Source organism: Pipistrellus kuhlii, unplaced genomic scaffold, assembly GCF_014108245.1.
Source record: "Pipistrellus kuhlii isolate mPipKuh1 unplaced genomic scaffold, mPipKuh1.p scaffold_m20_p_3, whole genome shotgun sequence".
Classification (NCBI taxonomy): Eukaryota; Metazoa; Chordata; class Mammalia; order Chiroptera; family Vespertilionidae; genus Pipistrellus; species Pipistrellus kuhlii.
The window spans coordinates 92450303-92471841 of NW_023425529.1; the positions used below are offsets into that span (position 1 = coordinate 92450303).

At 41.8% G+C, this 21539-nt stretch overlaps 1 protein-coding gene across 8 annotated transcripts in view; it reads left to right on the plus strand.

Annotated features, from left to right (window-relative positions):
• Positions 1 to 21539, plus strand: part of IFT88 (intraflagellar transport 88) — a 178072-nt gene that overhangs the window by 94823 nt on the left and 61710 nt on the right. For all 8 annotated transcript variants that reach the window (XM_045588522.1, XM_045588524.1, XM_045588518.1 and 5 more), the window contains 3 exons: positions 6147 to 6255; positions 8987 to 9137; positions 9717 to 9832. In XM_045588522.1, the coding sequence (XP_045444478.1) occupies positions 6147 to 6255; positions 8987 to 9137; positions 9717 to 9832 (376 nt within the window). The remainder of the gene's footprint in view (positions 1 to 6146; positions 6256 to 8986; positions 9138 to 9716; positions 9833 to 21539) is intronic.

A 21539-nucleotide genomic window follows, 5' to 3' on the forward strand; every position in this document is an offset into this window, starting at 1 on the left:
GTTTCCGTATCTCTGATTCTATTTTATTCATCAGTTAATTTTGTTCATTAGATTACTTGTTCATTTATTTTTTTTTTTAGATTCAGTTGATGATAGATATGTGTTGTCGTTTTATTGTTCTTTTCTTTTTCTTGTTCTTTTTTCTCTTCTTAAAGAAAATCCTTCAACATTTCATGTAATAGTGGTTTGATGATGATGAACTCCTTTAGCTTTTTTTTTTTTTGTCTGTGAAGCTCTTTATCTGATCTTCAATTCTAAATGAGAGCTTGCTGGGTAGTGTAATCTTGGTTATAGGTCCTTTATTTTTATCACTCTGAATATTTTTTACCATTCCCTTTTGGTCTGCAATGTTTCTTTTGAGAAATCAGCTGACAGTCATATGGTCACTCCCTTGTAGGTAATTAACTGCTTTTTCTCTTGCTGTTTTTAAGATTCTTTGTCTTTACCTTTTGCATTTTAATTATGATGTGTCTTGGTTTGTGCCTCTTTGGTTTATCTTGTTTGGGACTTTCTGTGCTTCCTGGACTTGTAAGTCTATTTCTCTCACCTGGTCATTGTTTCTTCAAATAGGTTTTCAATTTCTTGCTCTCTTCTTCCTATGGTATCCACAGGAGAGGCCAAACGGTGGGCCAAGGCAGGCTACTGCTAGTGCCTAGCCATGGGTCATTTACCCAGAGGTATAAGGCATAATGTGTTCAACTGCTAATTTATGAGATTTTAGTGAAATCTGAAGCCCAAACCAGGATAGGCCATTCATATGGAAAACACCTTGAGTGGGTCTGCAAATTGGATGGAACTGGAGAGCGTTATGCTAAGTGAAATAAGCCAGGCAATGAAAGAAAAATACCACATGATCTTGCTCGTTTATGGATAATAAAGAACTTTATAACCTGATGAACAAAAGTTAATACAGAAACAGAGAAGCCTAAAACAGACTGTCATATTACAGCGGGAAGGATGGGGAGTGTGGCGGGGGCCGGGGAGGAGCATAAGAAATCAACCAAAGGACTTGTATGCATGCATATAAGCATAACCAATGGACACAGACACTGGGGAGGTGAGGTGAGGGCATGTGACAGGGATTAGGGGAGGCCAGGTGAAGGTCAATGGGGGGGAAAAGGAGATATATGTACTATTATTTCTAATACTTTAAATAATAAAAAATAAATAAAAATTAAAGAATAAGAATAATAAACTAAAAAGGAAGAAAGTAATAACTAAAATAATACTAGAAGAGAAAATAGGAAGGTATAGGATTCTGAAAAAGAATAAAGGAGAGGAAAAATAAGAATAATGATTAGGAAAAAGAAAATGGTAAAAAGGAAAAGATGAAAGAAAATTGTTATGAAAAGATGAATAGAAGACAAAGAGATTAAGCTAAACAAACAAAAAAAATTGAGTAAGGAAAGAGGCAAATAAGAGATATGAAAGAAATAAGAATGAGGAAAAATACTAAAGCAATAAAAGGAAAGTAATGGGGGAAGGGGAGGACGGTGGGGAGACAAAAAAATCCAACCACGTAATGTTTGTCTCAACAGATTTTAGTGCCTACTAGGATTTTGCTTGGGTCCTGCTTATATGTTGTCTGAGGCTATTTTGTATGCTGATTTCAGACCTCCCAGCAGGTACCTTTGTGCTAGCCAATGTCAGAAGCTTTCCAATCTTGGCTCTTAGTACCCTATTCAAAGCTTCAAGCAATCCATTGCTTGTGGCTGCCTCCAGTTTTTTAGCAATACAGGTCCCTAAGGCAAATCTGCAAATGTTCAGGCTTCACGAAATATGTTAGATAGACCATTTCCCTGTCGACAGCCAGGTGGAGTCCCTGTTAGGCCAGCTGGTGGGGTCTGTGTGAGCCAGAAGTTTCTATCAGCTCTCTTGTGTGAGAAAAGTGCCGGCTTCCCAGGAAAATGGGGGGAATATCCCCACCCAAAACTAGCCATTGACAGTCACTTGAGACTACTTCCCCGTCCCCAAGTCTGCTGCCTCCTCAGCAGGGGTCAAGATACAGGGTGGGAGCACTGGATTACAGAGGTGGTGCTAGTGGGATTCCTTAGTTTGGGGTGAGCTATATCCCAGGGGGCAGGTATTTGCCTTTCCCTAGCTTCTGCTGTTGGGAAGGGCTTGTGCCTCTCAGGAAAAATGGCTGCTGCCATATGTGGTGGTGATGGTGGGGGGGGGGGGGTGACTCAACTCGGGTATCCCTGCAGCCTCCCTCCTCATGACTCTTCCCTACTCCTTCCACATCGCCCTCCCTTCAGCAAAGCATATGGTGAGTCTTTGGGAATGAAACTCCTGTGTGCCAGCCCTTTTAAAGGGTGGCTTTGTTTCCAGACAGCTCGGCTCCCTGGATAATAAGAGTTCTGGCCACTAGTTGCCACAGGGGTGACTGTTCCAGCTCTGGCTATCCATGATGGGGAGCCCTTCCTGGGGTCCAGGCCTCTCCTCTCGAGGGGAATCCTGATCCCCCTTGGCCTGCTCCTGGGTACTAGGCCAGCACCTCTCGTGTCCCCTCCCTTTCTACCGATCTCAAGGTGGTTCCTGCCCTTCCTTAGTCAAAAGTCTCTTCAGCCAATCATCAGCTATTTCAGGGTGAATATTCCCCAATTTAGTTTTAATTCCAGTTAGAGTCTGGGAGGAAGTGGGAGAAAGATCCACTTTCTGCCACTATCTTCCAACCCCCGGGGGGATGTGCCTTGTTTTTGTTGTTGTTTTGTTGTTTTTGGTTTTGCTCCTTGCACTCTGTAATTATCTCTCCTTTTCTCTCTTTACTTAATGAGCTCTAATTCATGAGGAGTTGACTTCCTTATAACAAACAGTTAAAAAGAAGACTCTTGGATTATAGGTTATTTTTAATGGAATTAATGATGCCGACAAAAGCTGTGTACCTGTAAAATTTACACAGATGTTGCCATATTGCCCTCTAAAAACACTTTTCCACCCTGGCCATGTTGCTTGATGGTTTGAGCATTGGCTCACACACTGAAGGGTCTCAGGTTCGATTACCTGACCTAGGTTGCAGATTCGATACTTGGCCCTGGTCAGGGCACATGCCAGAGGCAACCAGTCAATGTGTCTCTTTCACATTAATGTTTCTCTCTCTCTCCCTTCCTTTCTCTCTCCTTCCCTCCCTCCCTTTCTTTTTCCCTCACTTCCACTCTCTATAAAAATCAAAGGAAAAAAAATCCTCAGGTGAAGATTAAAAATTAAATAAAAATAAGGCTTTTCTAATGTCTAGTTCCACTATGGTTTATGAGACTAACTTCCCAAAGTTTTGCTAATGCTGCATATTATCCTATATAATAAAAGTATAATATGCAAATCGACCAGTTGGCTGAATGACCAGTTGCTGTGATGTGCAATGACCTCAACTCAGAAGCAGCCCCTAGCCTGTAGGCCCCAATCACCTGATCAGGGCCTGCCGGCCAACCTCTCAGTCCCTCCCCATAGCCAGCAGGCTCCAATCACCCAATGGGAAACAGGGAACCAGGAGTGGGTGGCAGCGGATACGGGTGGTGGCAGGCCAAGGTGGGTGTGAGCAGGGCCCTGATCGTCCCACACACACAGGGCAACCAGCAGGGGGACAAGGCCAGCTGCCAGCAGCCGAAGAAGATCAGCCCTGATTGCAGGGCAGGCCTGGGGATCCTACCCTTGTATGAATTTTGTGCGCTGGGCCTCTAGTAATTAAATGTTTGCCAAACTGATAGGTATGAGGGGAAATCTTATTTTCTTTTTTTATGAATAATTTCAAAAATTAAAAAAAAAAATTATACTGAAAAAATAAATGCCCATGTACCTACTACCTATATTTTATGTATTTTAACATTTTGTAATATTTATTTCGGATTGCTTTTGATAGATCGCCCTTTCTCCAATTGATAGACAGACATAAACCCCACCTGCGGCCAGACATTCCTGAGCTCTGAACCACCAATCAGCACCTGCCAAATACCCTGAGCCCCCATTCCTAAGTCCCTAGGTCCCTAATCAGCATGTGCTGAGTGCCCTAAGCCCCACCCTCTATCCTTAAAGGTGCTTGTAAGCCCCTCGCTCACTCTCTTCCGCTCCTCTCCGTGGAAGCAGCCTGCAGGGGTACCCTTCCCTCCAATAAAGCCTGTGCCCTGCCATCCCGGTCCCCGGTTACCTTCTCTATTTAATCTATCATGATGGTGCCGAAACCCAGGATGCCAGGAGAAAGGCTTTTATTGGAGAGAGGGACGATCTATCAGTTTTTAATTAAGAAAACGATAACAGACCTGAAAAACTCATCACCTCATTCCCTTCCCTGTCAAAGGTCACCTGAAATGAGTGCATTCCTCCCTGTCATGAGTTTTGCAGTGTTCATACATAGTTCAATGCAGTACTATGTCTCATCTCGGGTTATATATGAAGTTTGCTTTCCAGTTTTCTTTTCCCTGTATATTGGGATGTGTGTGTGGTTTTATCCTCTCTTACTCATTATGACCTTTTCTCTGATATTTGAGTATACTGCTGTGTCCTCACGTTCAGGAGTGTGCAGCTGAAGCCAAGCAGGAGCTGCAAGGCATGAATGAGGCTGTTTGTGGACTACCTGCCACAGGCCATTTGTCTGACCTGTCCAATCGGGGATCTGCAGATCTCTCCCCCAGGGAAGACTAAAAAAGGAAGACCTAGCTGGGCCAAGAGGCAAGGAGGCAGGGGGAATTTATAAATTAGGTGGTGTTAAGAAGAACCTCCTGAGGAGACATTTGCAGTCATCCTGGAAGGTAGGGAGGGTACTGCCTTTTGGGCATCCAGGAAACTAACATTACTGACAGGTAGAGAGCAAAGGCCTCCATTGCAGGAGGTGGCGTGTCTTGGTATATATTTATCCTCTTTATACACTTCAAATACTTGTCCTAGTTCATTGCTTGACTTTATCATCTCTTTTGTCAAATAGAATTTTTCTACTTTTTTATACAGATTTTGCTTTTTGAAAATATGTGGCACCCTAGCCAATTTGGCTCTGGGAATACAGCGTCGGCCTGTGGACTGAAGAATCCTGGGCTCAGTTCTGGTCAAGGGCACATGCCAGGGTTGCGAACTCGATCTCCGGTGGGGGGCGTATAGGAAGCATCCTACCAATGATTCTGTCTCATGGATGTTTCTATCTCTCTTCCCCTCGCTTCCTCTCTGAAATCAATAAAAATATATTTTTAAATGTATTCAAATATATTTAAAAGGAAAGAAAATATGTGGCTTCGCCTGTTTATTGCTTTATAAAGTCCTTCTTTTCCCCAAGATTTTCTGTTTTGTTTTATTTTGTTTTGTTCTTATAGTTTACAGCTTTGTTTAGTTTTAAAATACTTTTCCTATTTATTCAAATTGAAAATAGGAATCTACAATTTTTTTTCTTCTTGCATAATCAGTCGTCCTGGCACCATATTCAACTAGTCCCTAAGTCCTCATTAATTTTTAATGCCCATTAACTAAATTCTGTAACTGAGTCCATTTCTAAACTGCTTATGCTATTCTATTAATCTTTTTACCTCTTCCTTTTCCTACCACACTTTACCATCACTAAAACTTTTTGGTGTCTGCCATATATTAGTAGAACATTTCTGCCCCCAATTTGTTCTTTTTTAATTTTTATTTATTAATTTTTAGAGAGAGAAACATTGATTTGTTATTTCACTTAAAAAATGCTCCTTGTTTGTGCCCCAACCAGGGATTGTACCCGAAACCTTGGGATGATGCTCCACCCAACAGCTATGCAGCCAGGACCCAACTTGTTCTTTAAAAAAAAAAAAAAAAAAAAAAAAAAAAAAAAAAAATTGACCTAAGCTAGTTTGGCTCAGTGGATAGAGCCTCAACTTGCAGACTGAAGAGTCCCAGGTTTGATTCTGATCCAGGGCATGTACCTTTGGTTGCAGGCTCAATCCCCAGCATGCAGGTGGCAACCAATCAGTGTGTCTTTCTCACATCAATGTTTCTCTCTCTCTCTCTCTCTCTGTCTCTCCCCTCCCTTCTGCTCTCTCTAAAAATCAATGGAAAAATATCCTTGGGTGAGGATTAACAACAACAAAATAATCTGTTCATCTTTTCTTCTGGATGAATATTTACATGAATTTAAATGTTCATTTTGTTATTTTGAGAAACTTCCTTATAATTTTTTTTCTTTCCTTTTTAAGGCCTTACCTATAAGAAGCTAAACCGGCTTGACGAGGCTTTGGACTGTTTCCTGAAGCTTCATGCAATCCTGAGAAATAGCGCTCAAGTTTTGTACCAGATAGCCAATGTGTATCCTACGTGAAAAATTTAGGGATCATTATTAATTCATTCAATTGGTAATTGCATACCAATTATTAAGTAAGCTTAACCAACTAAGTAATTGATGAGGGTAATATTTTAAAACCTAATAGATTAATATGTGGCGAAAATATTATTTGAGCAATCCTGTTTTAAAGGATCATTTGCATTGTAAGAGGAATTATTTAAAGGTTAAAACTATTATAAATTTTTAGAAATAATCATTAAAGTAATTGAGTATAATGTGTTGAGTACTCATAAGCTATTTATCAAATGTAAATTAGATAGTTTAGAAATATTAACTCTGAGGTGTTTTTTTAAAATATATTTTATTGATTTTTTACAAAGAGGAAGGGAGAGGGATAGAGAGTTAGAAACATCAATGAGAGAGAAACATCGATCAGCTGCCTCCTGCACACCTCCTACTGGGGAGGTGCCTGCAACCAAGGTACATGCCCTTGACGGGAATTGAACCTGGAACCTTTCAGTCCGCAGGCTGACTCTCTATCCACTGAGCCAAACCAGTTAGGGCAACTCTGAGTTTCATAGGGTATTTTTGAAGCAGTAAATTACTAATTAAAAGGGAAATATTGCTTATTACTAATTAGTACTACTAATTGAATTTAAATTATTCTTTCTATTTACTCAGTAGTATACTCACTGACTGTGGAATGTATGTGCCATGTTTTATTTAGGACTCAGGAACTGCTAAAATATAAAACATTGCTCTCCTGTCAGTTTCTTCTGCAACTCTTAGCTTTTCTGGTTGGAAGAGAAGAAATCTGTTAGTATTTTTAATGTCTTTGACACTATTTGAAAAACACGTTACTTTCTCTTCTTATTTTAAAAACTAGAGGCCCAGTGCACAAATTCGTGCACAGGTGGAATCCCTCCACTTGGCCAGATTGGAGCTGATGAGAGCCAACTGGGACCAGCTGGCCAGGGGGAGGTACTGTGGGAAGTTGGCTGGCTAGGTGGAGGGAGGGACTATGGGAGGTTGGCTGGGGGGTGGGGGGGAGAGGACCCGTGGGAGGTGGACCAGCCATGGGAAGTTGGCTGTGTGACCACATTGACCACTAGGGGGGCAGCTCCTGCATTGAGCGTCTGTCAGTGGTGGTCAGTGTGCATCATAGTGACCAGTTGACCAGTCATTTGGTTGTCTGGTCATTTAGTTGCTTAGGCTTTTATATATAGAAACTAGAGGCCTGGTGCATGAAATTCCAGGACTGCTGGCTCCTAACTGCTCACCTGACTGATCGCCCCTAACAGCCTCTGCCTGCCAGCCTAATCGCCCCAATTGTCCTCCCCTAATCGCCCCAATTGTCCTCCCCTACTGGCTTGATCACCCGCAACTGCCCTCCCTTAGTGGCTTAATCGCCCCCAACTGCCCTCCCCTGCTGGCCTGATCAAACCCTAACTGCTCCCCTGCCGCCTGGTCGCCCCCTAATTACTCCCCTGCCAGCCTGGTCACCCCTAACCACTTCTGCTTCAGCCCTGCCACTGTGGCTTTGTCTGGAAGGAAGTTGGACATCCAGAAGATGTCCAGTTGACCCGGTCTAATTAGCATATTACCTTTTTTTAGTATAGATAATAAGCTTTGAAAATTTTGTGAAGGATTAAAATTTTATGAAGGTTTAAGTTATTATTATCTTGATAAAAACTTTATGCAAATAGATTTAGAAAAAAATATATTTTGAAGTGTACCATTAATAATTTTGTTAGTCCTCACTTGAGGATTTTTTTCTATTGCTTTTCAAGAAAGTAGAAGGAAGAGAAAAAGGGGGAGAGAAAGAGAAACATCAACATAAGAGAGACACAGCAACTCTGACTAGGTGGGGGAGCGAACCCTCAACCCAGGTGTGTTCCCTTGACCAGGAATCAAACCCACAACTCTTAGGCACGTGGCTCAATGCTCTAATGATTAGAGTCTAATCACTGAGTGATACCAGCCAGGACACCATTAATAAGCTTCAGTACTATCTGGCATTTTTGGTAGAGTAGATAAAAATATTTTTATTAAAAAATTTAGTTGCAGAGCAAATGACTTAATAATTATTTCTTTTAGCCTTTTTTGTTGTTGTTGTTCATTTAATTTATCTAAAATTGCCAGTATCATGATCAGTTTGGAACCTGTCAAGTAAAAGGCTATTTGAATATATTTCCTTTTTTTTTATATGTTTTCCTTATAGTATCACAATTTTCATCATTAAAAATTGGAGACTCTTATTTAAAAAAAAAAAAAAAAAAAAAGGATTGGAATAAGTGTGAACAAAGTATCTGAGTGTATCCAAAGGACCCACTAAGCACAAAGGCTACAAAAAAAAGAGCTCCCTATTTGGGGCTCATACTCTAATTAGGAAAATTCACAGGAAAATGCATGAAACGATGCCCTGAATATGCTGAATGTGTTACAAGAGGTAGGATGATTAAATACAACACTCAGGCATTTTATTAAGGACAAACTTTGGACAATGCTTTGGAAATCGATCCTATGGATGGTAATGAGGCAAAGGAAAAGCCAAGTGTACATATGGAACAAGAGTCATGTATAGCGCTGCTCCATTTTTCGTTTTCATCCCTAAGGAAATCCAGAATAAATAGTATTAAATGGCGCATCACCATAGCCTAGGGAATATTTTTGTTGTAATATTATTTTTAAGTTTGCTTATTGATCAGGGTGAATTCAGAAAAACTGTGTTATCCTTAACTGAAATTGTCCAAGATACGAATTAATGGAAGATCCCAATCAAGCTATTGAATGGTTAATGCAGCTGATCAGTGTTGTTCCAACTGATTCTAGAGCTCTGTCTAAACTAGGAGAATTATATGATAGTGAAGGAGATAAGTCACAAGCATTTCAATACTACTATGAGGTAGGTGGATAATCTTTCCTTCTACTTTTTAGCTTTTATGAATTGTTTTATTAAATGCAATGGCCTTTTAACTTACAGTTTTTTAAATTGTTGACACTATTACAGATGCCCCCAATGTTCTCCCCCTTTCCCCACCTTCTACCAGCCTCTGCCTTCCTCCCTCTGGCCATCACTACACTGTAGAAATGTTTATTAGTTTTTAAATTAATAATGATTTAAAATTAATGCGTTTGTGGAATATTAAGTTATTACAATAATTTTAATAAAAAATGAAATTAGTAGAGACTCATTTTTCTCTTGAAGCATGATTTTCATATATTTTTTATTCTATTACATATTTAATTTGACTCAGATTATGTATCAGTACATAAAAAAGATAGTCAAGAAAATGTGTCAAACAAGTCTTGTTTTCTAAATCTTATATAGTTTCAGTCTTTTGAAGAGCATATGACAGCTCATACTTCTTTTATTAAGAAATTCTACACTGGATACATTAACCCACTCAATAAGTAAAATGTCCAGGAAGTAAGTTATGAATTGAAACTAAAGTTGTATTGTCATGTTCTGTATTTTTTCTAGTCATACAGGTATTTCCCTTCTAACATTGAAGTCATTGAGTGGCTTGGAGCCTATTATATTGACACCCAGTTTTGTGAAAAAGCCATTCAATACTTTGAAAGAGCCGCTCTTATTCAGTAAGTAACCGTTTTTTTGTTTATGTTTAATTAAATGTCTCCTGATATGATTTTATTTAATTTATAGAATTAGAATCTGATAGACACATTAAGTTCATGAACAAATATTAATGGACATTATTTCCGTTTTCTTGTGTTATTTTCCATTTTACTTGGCTTTTATTGGGATAAATATATTTATTTTTTATGCGAAATTTTTAAAAATACCTGTTTTAAAATACTTTATGTATTTTTCTTATTCATATCTCAGCAAACGAGTATTGTTTCTTTATCAGCCAGAAAAATTACTATCTCGTAATAGTCACAGGATGTAAAGTACAGCATATGGAATGTAGTCATAATCCTAATATATAGAAACTCAGGGTCTGTAACATCCAAAACTACCAAAGGCTCAACCAACAGGAGGTCAGTGCAGGGTTGCCATGGCGACTCAGCACTGACTGCCGCCGGCTGTGGATCAGGCCCTGAAGAGAGGTCTGGAGAAAGAAGCAGAGTCTCATCTGTAGCCTCCATGGCAGCTGTTGATCCACACTTGCCTCTCTCTTTCTCTCTGATCAGGCCCATTGATAGGCCCAGAGACGCTGACTGGCATAAAAACCGACCAATCAGAACCAAATCTGAGTGAAGTGAGAGGAGCCAATGACTGCCTAGGAGGTGGAGCTTTTGACACTGATTGGTATAGAAACCAACCAATCAGAACCTAATCTGGGTGAATTGTAAAGGCAGAACCTAAGGTGGGGGCTGAGGAGAGGTTTTAAGGGCAGCAGCTGTTTGGTGTAAGATGTAAGAAAGCAGTTCAATTTTTTAATGACCAGTTTGGCAGTATAGTGCATGTGGATGGCTATCAGTCCAGATGTAGAGATTATGTGTTTTTGTCTGTCAAGAGCATCTCCTCCTGATGAAAAAGGCTAGCCCCCCCTCCCCCATTTAAGCAATCCTATCTTGTATAATCTATCTATACTACTAAAAGGGTAATACGCGAATTAGACCAGGTTGACCAGCCATCTTCCAGATGTCTAACTTCCTTCTGGACAGAGCCATGGTGGAGGGGGCCAAGGCAGAGGCTGTTAGGGGCGATCAGGCCTGTAGGGGAGGGCAGTTGGGGGAAAGGTCAAGCCAGCAAGGGAGGGCAATTAGGGGTGATAGGGCAGGCAGGCAGAGGCAGTTGGGGAGATCAAACAGGCAGGCAGATGAGCAGTTAGGAACCAGCAGTCCAGATTGTGAGAGGGATGTCTGTCCGCTGGTTTAGGACCAATTCCTGTGGGATCAGGCCTAAACCAGCTGTTGGACATCCCCCAAGGGGTCTCCAATTGGAGAGGGTGCAGGCTGGGCTGAGGGAACCTCCCGCCATGCATGAATTTCATGCACCAGTCCAGTAGTGTATACTAATTATAGTCTAGGGCCCTCTTGACCAGTTGGATGACTGGTCACCATAAGGTAGGGGTGTTGAACTCAATCAGAGGAGGGGCCAAAATCTAAAATCCAGCCTAAATTGCGGGCCAAATGGTTTACTGAACAGTCATAAACTGTCATTGTGATGGAAACGCAGCGGAGTGCAGTGATGACAGCGCGGTGCGGGCCACATTGCAAGGCCTGGCGGGACGGATTTGGCCCGCGGGCCTTGTGTTTGACACATGTGCAGGGGACCCTGCCTGGGTCAGGGGCGTGGCCGACCTTCAAACCACGGTGGCCTCTAGCCCAGGCAGGGGCTGCGCTGGAGACCAGGCATGTACAGTGCAGTCTTTAAAAATAAAGAAAAGGTAGCTTCTCAAAGTGCAGCCACCAGGGCGCAGCTCTGCGCAGGCTCACTGGGCCCACCACCAGGTGCAGGAAAGCAGAGTCCGGGTGGGAGTGGCCCGAGCGCGTGTGTCTGGGTAGCCCCGGGGGCCAGGCTGATGGACGGACCCAGCGGATGGACCACACTGGTCAGCGCCGTGGGCTGCGCGGAGGGCCGCAGAGGTACAGAGCTGCTCGGGCAGGGGCCCTCAGGGTCAGCGAGGCTGGGGTGCCAGGTAGGTCCCGGGTCCTCAGGCACCACCAGGGGAGCGTGGCCATCCAGAGTGAACGCGGATGGTTTGAATGTGCACAGAGAAACTGCTGCGGTACCAACATGGCTATGTCGGTTCCCTGAGCCATCTGTTGGTGCCTAACCGCAGGCTTCACTGTGGGGCGTAGGCCTGGACGTGGGCCAGGATATGGCCTTGGCGGCCGGACTCACCCCCCTCGTCTCCTCAGCGTCACAACGTCACCCGCAAGTGGCCATGGCTGCTGGTCTGTGGGCCAGGTGAGCCGGCACCGTGCATGCCCAGGGCAGCGCTCCCTGTGTTTCCATGGAAAGGACACCGTATGTGATGATGCTATTGATTCCTTACGGTTGAAACGGGCAGCCTGAACCTGCTTACAACGCAATCTTTTCTCCGTATTTTACCGCACAGTCTTCTCTGGCTCAGGGATCCAGCAGCCACAGAAGCGCCTGCTTGGCCATCCCACAGGCAGAGGCCACAGGAAGCACAGAAATGCCAAAGCCCCAATGGAACCCATCGCGAAACAGACCCCAGTTCACATACTGGAGAGGAAACTAGAAAACAGTGGCACCTTTGACCTCAGCTGGGACTGTGCCCACAAGTCTGTCTGCAGGGTTCCTGCACCAATGGCTGAGGAAGCTCTGCAAGCCTTGCTTCTGGAGTATGGATCTTAGCAAGTAGGCAGGTGCACAAAGGTGGAATCAAAAATAGCAAGGCTAGACTGGGCATTTATACACATATATGCCAATTTCCCCTTGTCTTTTTCTGAATTGTTTGAGAGCATATTCTACACATGACAAGATGCCCTGATACTCTCCTGTGTATTTCTCAAAAGCAGACACTCCTGCCACGTGAGGAAATCTCCATTCAAACGGTTTTAAGGTTCAATCCACAGACCCCATTTGAATTCTGACAACTGTGTCAACAATGTTCCCCACCACCACCACCCAGGATACCATCCGACTAAGACAGGTCCTCCCTGATAGTTTTTCAGTTTTAATGAAAAATAGGCTTTTGCCCTAAAAAAATTAAATAAAAATAAAGACCGGCTGGCGTTCCCGGCACCTCCTAGTACTGGCTGCCCCGCCCCACCCCCACCCTGTGCTGAGCCTGAGGCTGAGGCTGAGCGGCTGGGGTGGGTGTGGACTTAGTGGGTGAAGGGTTCCCGCTGAAGCCGCTTAACTTGCTGGGGGGTCCGAATTGGACTGAATGGACTGCAGCTGGCAGTGCTGGCCAGATTAAGCCCTGGGACAGTAGTCAAAAAACTCATTAGTCAATAGAGCCAAATATTAACAGTGCAATGATTGGAATTTCTTTTGAGAGCCAGATTTTTTAAACTTAAACATCTTCTAACGCCACTTCTTCAAAATAGACTTGCCCAGGCTGTGGTATTTTGTGGAAGAACCACACTCAAGGGGCCAAAGAGCCACATGTGGCTCACGAGCCGCAGTTTGCCGACCACAGCTCTAGGAAAATGTTTTTAAGAAGAGTGGGCAAGCCTATTCTCCCAGTAGAGTTCTGATCACTAGGAATGATGTGAAGGGAGGCCTCCAGAAGTCTCACATGTTATATGACCAAGCAGGAGAAGAGCATTACATCTGCATCTCTGCTCCTCATCAGTCGATTCAGGGCTCATCCACTCCCTCTACTGGCTGGCACACATCCTCGAAGGAGGAGAGGACCCGCTGTATGTGGCAGGGAGGCTGGTGAGGTTTGCCATGAAGACATAGGTCTGACAGACCCATCCACGTTACCACAAGCAGTGGCCGCCTACCAGGGCTGTCACTTCATAGGCATGCCCGAATGTGAGGTGCTTCTGGCCCAGTGTGTAGTCCATTTTGCCAGAGCCCCAAGTCTATTGAGCTGTATAGCGCCTACAGCACCATCAAAGCCTCCCTGCGGAACCACAAGGGGCTTCTGCCACCCCCCCACTCCCCTTCCCCTCTCCCGCTGCACTGGAGGAATGCGCTGACCCAGCTCACGCAGGACCTGGGCTATGGTAAGGGCTGCATTGTACAGTGAGCCTTTGGACCGGGAATACCTACCAGAAGAATTGAGAGGAGTAGATTTCTTCAAGCAGAAGCATGAGTGACTCTTTGAGGCTCACAGAAGAAGGTTGAGAGGCTTTTTGCAGTCTGGAAGCGATTCTTTCTTCTTGCGTTCGATCTTGCTTCGTTTCTTTTTATTCTTTCGTTCGTCTGTTGTTCTTCATTCTTCTCTGATTCGCTTCTACTTCTTCCTTCGTCTCCTCCTTCTCCCCCTTCTCCTTCCTCCTTCCTTCCCCTCCCCTTCCTCTCCTCCTCCGCTCCTCCTCCTCCTCCTCCCTCTCTCCTCCTCCTCCTCCTCCTCCCCTCCTCCTCCTCCTCCTCCTCCTCCTCCTCCTCTCCTCCTCCTCCTCCTCCTCCTCCTCCTCCTCCTCCTCTTCTTAATATAATGTTATTTCAGAATTCAGTTCTGTAGGATTTTTTCCCCTTTAAAAATGTATATTCTGGCCAAGACAAGTTTGGCTCAGTGGGTAGAGCGTCAACCTGCAGACTGAAAGGTCCCACGTTCAATTCCGGCCAGGGGCATGTACATTGGTTGCGGGCACATCCCCAGTAGAGGGTGTGGAGGAGGCAGTTGGTCGATGATTCTCTCTCATCGATGTTTCTAACTATCTATCCCTCTCCCTTCCTCTCTGCGAAAAATCAATAAAATATATATTTTTTAAATGTATATTCTGGATACTTTTAATTGATAAAAAATCCAATTGTGATTTAACACTGCATAGTGTTCTGGGTTATTTTTTTAATATGCAACGGTCTTATGAGCCAATAAAACTATTTCAAAGTAAAAATAAATAAATAAATAAAGGGGCTCCAGTGTGTTCCAGGCAGCACGTTTATGTTGGGACTCGGGTGAGTGGCCGCTGTGGGCATGTGCTGGGAGCCCGGCGCAGGCATCATATGGACATTTGTGTGTGAAAGGTGTGCACACCTTTGTGTGCATAAATACATCTGTTTCTCAGAAGCGTACCTGGAAAGGTGCTTTATCTGTAATAGGAAGTTTTCAAAATGTAATCCAGAGCAAGGGATCTGTAGCAAAAACATGCACACAAGAAAATGTTTTTGATACTAAACACAAAGGTGTAATGAAAGTGTTTATGCCCACTGATAAAAGTTTAATCTCCAACATCTACAGGCAGCTTACACAACTCAATAAAAGGAAGATAAATAATCCAATTAAAAAATGGGCAGTGGATCTAAATAGAATCTCAAAAGAAGACAGAAGGAAGGCCAAGAGGCACATGAAAACATGCTCAAAGTCACTAGTTATACGAGAGATGCAAATCAAAACAACAATGCGGTACCATCTCACATCTATCAGAATGGCTATCATCAACAAATCAACAAATGATAAGTGCTGGCGAGGTTGCAGAGAAAAAGGAACCCTCGTGCACTGCTGGTGGGAATGCAGACTGGTGCAACCACTATAGAGAACAGTATGGAGTTTCCTCAAAAAACTGAAAATGGAACTCCCATTTGACTCAGTAATCCCACTCCTAGGAATATATCTTAAGAAACTAGAAACACCAATCAGAAAGGATATATGCACCCCTATGTTCATAGCAGCACAATTTACAATAGCTAGGATTTGGAAACAGCCTAGATGCCCATCAGCAGATGACTGGATCAGAAAACTATGGTAAATCTACGCAATGGAATACTATGCTGCCATAAAAAGAAGGAATTCTTATTTGCAGGAAGCTGGATGGAACTGGAGAACATCATGCTCAGTGAAATAAGCCAGTCAGTGAAAGAACACTACCACATGATCTCACTCATTTATGGATAATAAGGAACATTATAAACTGATGAACAAAAAGATAGATATAGAGACAGTTAAGCAACAAACAGACTGTCAAATTACAGTGGGGAGGGGAGGGAGATATGGGGGAGATAAAAGATTAACCGAAGGACTTATATGCATGCATATAAGCATAACCCAGAACACTATGCAGTGTTAAATCACAATTGGATTTTTTATCAATTAAAAGTATCCAGAATATACATTTAAAAAATATATATTTTATTGATTTTTCGCAGAGAGGAAGGGAGAGGGATAGATAGTTAGAAACATCGAGGGAGGGCATGTATGGGAGGGAGGGCATGTATGGGAGTGTGTGTTGGGGGGAATTGGTAAGATAGGTACATATATAATACCTTAATTAAAAAAAATGAAATAAATAAATAAAGTGTTTATGCCCAAATGTACTGTGAATCAAATACATGCTGATATTTATCGTCTGGTGGATCTGTTTGAAAGGTTTGGTCAATCAGTTCTCATTTCACAAAAATAAAACAATGTAACTAAGTGAGTACTAAATATATACTTCTAAGGCAAAGTAGTTTACTCACTTTGTGTACTTTTTGCACGTGTGTAGCACATCAAGGTTTATAAAATATAACTTGGATGATGTGACAATATGGTTGAGGAAGAGGGTATAGCCGGTTGTTTTTAAAAATTAGGCACTTCACAGTTTTTAAGACAAGCATGCTAACCTAAAATCTTCAGAAGGCAGGGTTAGTGCTCTTTTAAGACCTTTGTATAGTCCTAAGACATAAAAGAGAAAGCATCTACATTTTTAGGATGTGGCCTTAAAAAAACCTGTTATTTTCATTTATTACTATCTTCAAAATAAAATAACACTTTTGCAGCCTTTTTATGCGAGGTGTTTTTTTTTTTTTTCATACTTTTATTACAATATTTGAAATAGGTGTTGTGCTTTTCTATTTTAAAGCAATAGTTTTTTCCTCTCAATATCAGAGACCTAAATTTTCACACACACCTTAAATATGTTTATTTGAAGTAACTTATGCATCTGGACTCTGGGTGACCTAATTCAACATTACACACTTAGCTGAAATAGCTGTGCCTTCACTTAAGAAACTCTCCAGGTGCAGCCAGGGGAGAGCATTTGGGGGTGATCAGGCCTGCAAGAAAGCAGTTAGGTGTCAATCGGACTAGCAGGGGAACTGTTAGGGGGTGTTCAGGCCGGCAGGCAGAGCGGTTAGGAGCCAGTGGTTCCAGATTGTGAGAAGGATGTCCCAGATTGGAGAAGGTGCACACTGGTCTGAGGAATGCTCCCTTCCCCCACCCCCAACCCCTGTCGACAATGCACGAGTTTGATGCACTGGGCCACTAGTCTATACTAATAAAAGACAAAAATGCTAATTGATCATACATCTGCTATGTCCACAGCCAATCAGGAGTGGTATGCAAATTAACCCAGCAAAGATGGTAGGTAAATTTGCATATGCAGGCGGAGGGATCCAAAATGAGATGGGGACCTGGGCAGGCGGCTGGGACAACAGCCGATGCCGCCTGCCCGGATCCAAGCTGCCCTGCGATCAGGAGGCGAAGAGCCCAGGCCAAGCCACCCCATGATCACAGGGAGAACAGGCCAGGCTGAGCTCACCCGCGATCATGGGGAAAATAGGCCAAGCAGGGCCTGGCCAAGCCACCCACAATCCCAGGCGAAGAAGCCACTCGCATGAGCAACCTGCGCTAGGGACCTGTTCAGGCGCGTGTGCACAATTGCCAGCTTAGCAAAATATTTAAGGAGGAGAATTCTGTCTGGGTTTCCTCAAATTCCCTTAGCCCCTACTCACCCCTCTGTAAAGGCACAAAACTGAGGCCCCTTAAATAAAAATCAGAGGTATCTATTGTAGCAACAGTGGGCCTCTCTCATCACAGTCATTTGAACTGGATGGCATTTGAGTATTTATCTAGGCACCATGACAAAGAAACACAAGCTTAACTCATGATCTCTGCCCTTAAAAAATTGGCGATCTTATCAGAGTGAGTGGATGATAAAAGTGCAGTAATAACATCAGAATGTAAGGCAAAAATACAGAGAGGAACAGAGGCAATTGCTAGTATGATTTTCCAACAATTAGTACAAAGAGTATGTGCTATGAATTAAATAAAAAAATATATATGTGTGGAAGTAACTGCTTCATAAGTATGGCATTCCTTCCTATTTCAAAGGAAGCTGAGTTCCATGTGAATTGTTTACTATGCTATGATATCTGAGGCACAGGACAAAGGAGACCCAAAGTGTACTATGACTTGATATTTCAGTCATTCTTTATTGTTCAATGTAATTTATTTCTATATGCCTCAGTTTTGTAATAAATTATTAGAATAATACATCTTGCTATAAAATATTATTAGCAGATCAAATGATCAGGTGACATTTATTGTTATTTTCTATAAATGAACACAATCTCTGGTATGCTAAAGTGATAGGTATTATAGAAATATTCAGCTAGAAAGACCTACAGGCTTGATTACAAGTGAGTCTTACCATCACAACCCAAATATATTTCTTAAAAGTAGGGATCCAACTAGAAACTGAACCAAATATAAGCCTTTGGAGGGCAAATGTAAATTGGATAAGCTTTGCTATTACAAGACCAAGAAGAAAAAATTCAGATGTAAGAATGAAAACCACATTGCATCCACTCTAAGTAGCTGTTAAAGAAAAAGAATGGTATACTATAAAAATACTTAATACAGATTGTAAAGACATTTGTTCAAAGAGGATTTCCTAGAGTAGGTCATATTTCCGTTATTTTTTTATTAAATTATTATCTTTGTACATATATTATTCCTCCCCCCCTCCCATACATGCCCTCCCTCCCCAGAGTTTTGTGTCCATTGGTTGTACTTATATGCATATATACAAGTCCTTCAATTCATCTCTTATCTACCCCAGATCTCCCTCCCCTCCCCACTGTAATTTGACAGTCTGCTTGTTGCTTTACTGTCTCTATATCTTTTGGTTCTTCAGTTTATAATGTTCTTTATCATCCATAAATGAGTGAGATCATGCGGTGTTTCTCTTTCATTGACTGGCTTATTTCACTCAGCAAGATGTTCTCCAATTCCATCCCGGTTGCTGCAAATGATAAGAATTCCTTCTTTTTTATGGCAGCATAGTATTCCATTGTGTAGATGAACCATGGTTTTGGGATCCAATCATCTGCTGATGGGCATCTAGGCTGTTTCCAAATCCTAGCTATTGTAAATTGTGCTGCTATGAACATAGGGGTGCATATATCCTTTCTGATTGGTGTTTCTAGCTTCTTGGGATATATTCCTATGAGTGGGATTACTGGGTCAAATGGGAGTTCCATTTTCAGTTTTTTGAGGAAACTCCACACTGTTCTCCACAGTGGTTGCACCAGTCTGCATTCCCACCAGCAGTGCACGAGGGTTCCTTTTTCTCCACAACCTCGCCAACACTTATCGTTTGTTGATTTGTTGATGTTGGCCATTCTGACAGGTGTGAGATGGTACCGAATTGTTGTTTTGATTTGCATCACTCGGATAATTAGTGACTTTGAGCATATTTTCATGTGCCTCTTGGCCTTCCTTCTGTCTTCTTTTGAGATTCTATTTAGATTCATTGCCCATTTTTTTAACTGGGTCATTTATCTTCCTTTTATTAAGTTGCATAAGCTGTCTGTAGATGTTGGAGATTAAACCTTTATCAGTGATAACATTTGCAAATATGTTCTCCCATACAGTGGGTTTTCTTGTTGTTTTGTTGATGGTTTCTTTTGCTGTAAAAAAGCTTTTTATTTTGATGTACTCTCATTTGTTTATTTTCTCTTTAGCTTGCATTGCCCTAGGGGCAGTATCAGTGAAGAAGTTCTTTTGGCATATGTCTGAGATTTTGCTGCCTGTGGATGTCTCTAGTATTTTTATAGTTTCCCGTCTCATGTTTAAGTCCTGTATCCATTTTGAGTTTATTTTTGGGTATGGTGTATAATAAGTTGGTGATCTACAATAGTTTCATTCTTTTGCATGTATCTGTCCAATTTTCCCAACACCATTTATTGAAGAGACTGTCTTGACTCCATTGTATAGTCGTGCCTCCTTTGTCAAATATTAACTGAGCATAGTGATTTGGTTGATATCTGGGTTCTCAATTCTATTCCATTGATCTATATGTCTGTTCTTGTGCCAGTACCAGGCTGTTTTGAGAACAGTGGCTTTGTAATACAGTTTGAAGTCTGGTATTGAGATCCCTCCTACTTTACTCTTCTTTCTCAGGATTGCTGTGGCTATTCGGGGTCTTTTATTGTTCCAAATGAACTTTTGGAGAGTTCTTTCTAGGTCAGTGAATTATGCTGTTGGTATTTTAATGGGAGTGCATTGAACCTATAAATTGCTTTGGGAAGTATGGACATTTTAATGATGTTGATTCTACCAATCCATGAACATGGTATGTTCTACCACCTGTTTACATCTTCCTCTATCTCTTTTTTCAGTGTCGTGTAGTTTTCTGCGTATAGGTCTTTTACCTCCTTAGTTAAGTTTATTCCTAAGTATCTTAATTTTTTTGGTGCAATGGTAAATGGGATTGCCTTTTTAGTCTCTGTTTCTGCAAGTTCACTATTGGTGTATAGAAATGCCATAGATTTCTTGGCATTAATTTTGTATCCTGCTACATTACCAAATTCATTTATTAAGTCTATTAGTTTTTTATGGAGTCTTTTGGGTTTTTATGGACAATATCATGTCGTCTGCAAATAAGGATAACTTTACTTCTTCTTTTCCAATTTGGATGCCTTTTATTTCCTCTCCTTGTCCAATTGCAATGGCTAGTACTTCCAGTACTATGTCAAACAGGAGTGGCGATAGTGGGCATCCCTGTCTTGTTCCTGTTCTTAGAGGGAATGGTTTTAGTTTTTGCCCATTGAGTATGATGTTGGTTGTGGGTTTATCATATATAGCTTTTATTATGTTGAGGTATGATCCTTGTACTCCCACCTTGTTGAGAGTTTTTATCAGGAAAGGGTGTTGGATTTTATCAAATGCTTTTTCTGCATCAATTGATATGACTATATGATTTTTATCTTTCAATTGTTTATGTGATATATCACATTTATTGATTTGCGGATATTGTACCATCCTTGCATTCCCGGAATAAATCCTACTTGGTCGTGGTATATGATCTTTGTGATGTTCTGCTGGAGCCGATTTGCTAGAATTTTGTTGAGGATTTCGGCATCTAAGTTTATGAGGGATATTGGCCTGTAATTCTCTTTTATTGAGTTGTCTTTTTCTGGTTTTGGTATTAGGGTGGTGCTGGCTTCATAGAAGGAGTTTGGAAGTGTTCCTTCCTCTTGAATTTTTTGGAATAGTCTGAGGAAGATAGGTTTTATTGATAGTTCTTCCTTGAATGTTTGGTAAAACTCTCCTGTGAAGCCATCTGGCCCTGGGCTTTTGTTTGCTGGAAGCTTTTTAATGACTATTTCAATTTCTTCACAAGTCACTGGTCTATTGAGGTTTTTAGATTCTTCCTCATTGAGTTTTGGAAGGTTGTATTTTTCTAGGAATATGTCCATTTCCTCCAGGTTGTTCAGTTTGTTGGAATAGAATTGTTCATAGTATTTTGTTACAGTCCTTTGTATTTCGGTGGGGTCTGTTGTTATTTCACCTCTTTCGTTTCTGATTTTGTTTATTTGGGTCCTCTCTCTTTGTTTCTTGGTTAGCCTGGCTAGAGGTTCATCTATCTTGTTTATTCTTTCAAAGAACCAGCTCTTGGTTTTGTTGATCTTATGTATTGTTGCTTTGGTCTCTATGTCGTTTATGTCCTCTCTGATTATTATTTCCTTCCTTTTGCTTAC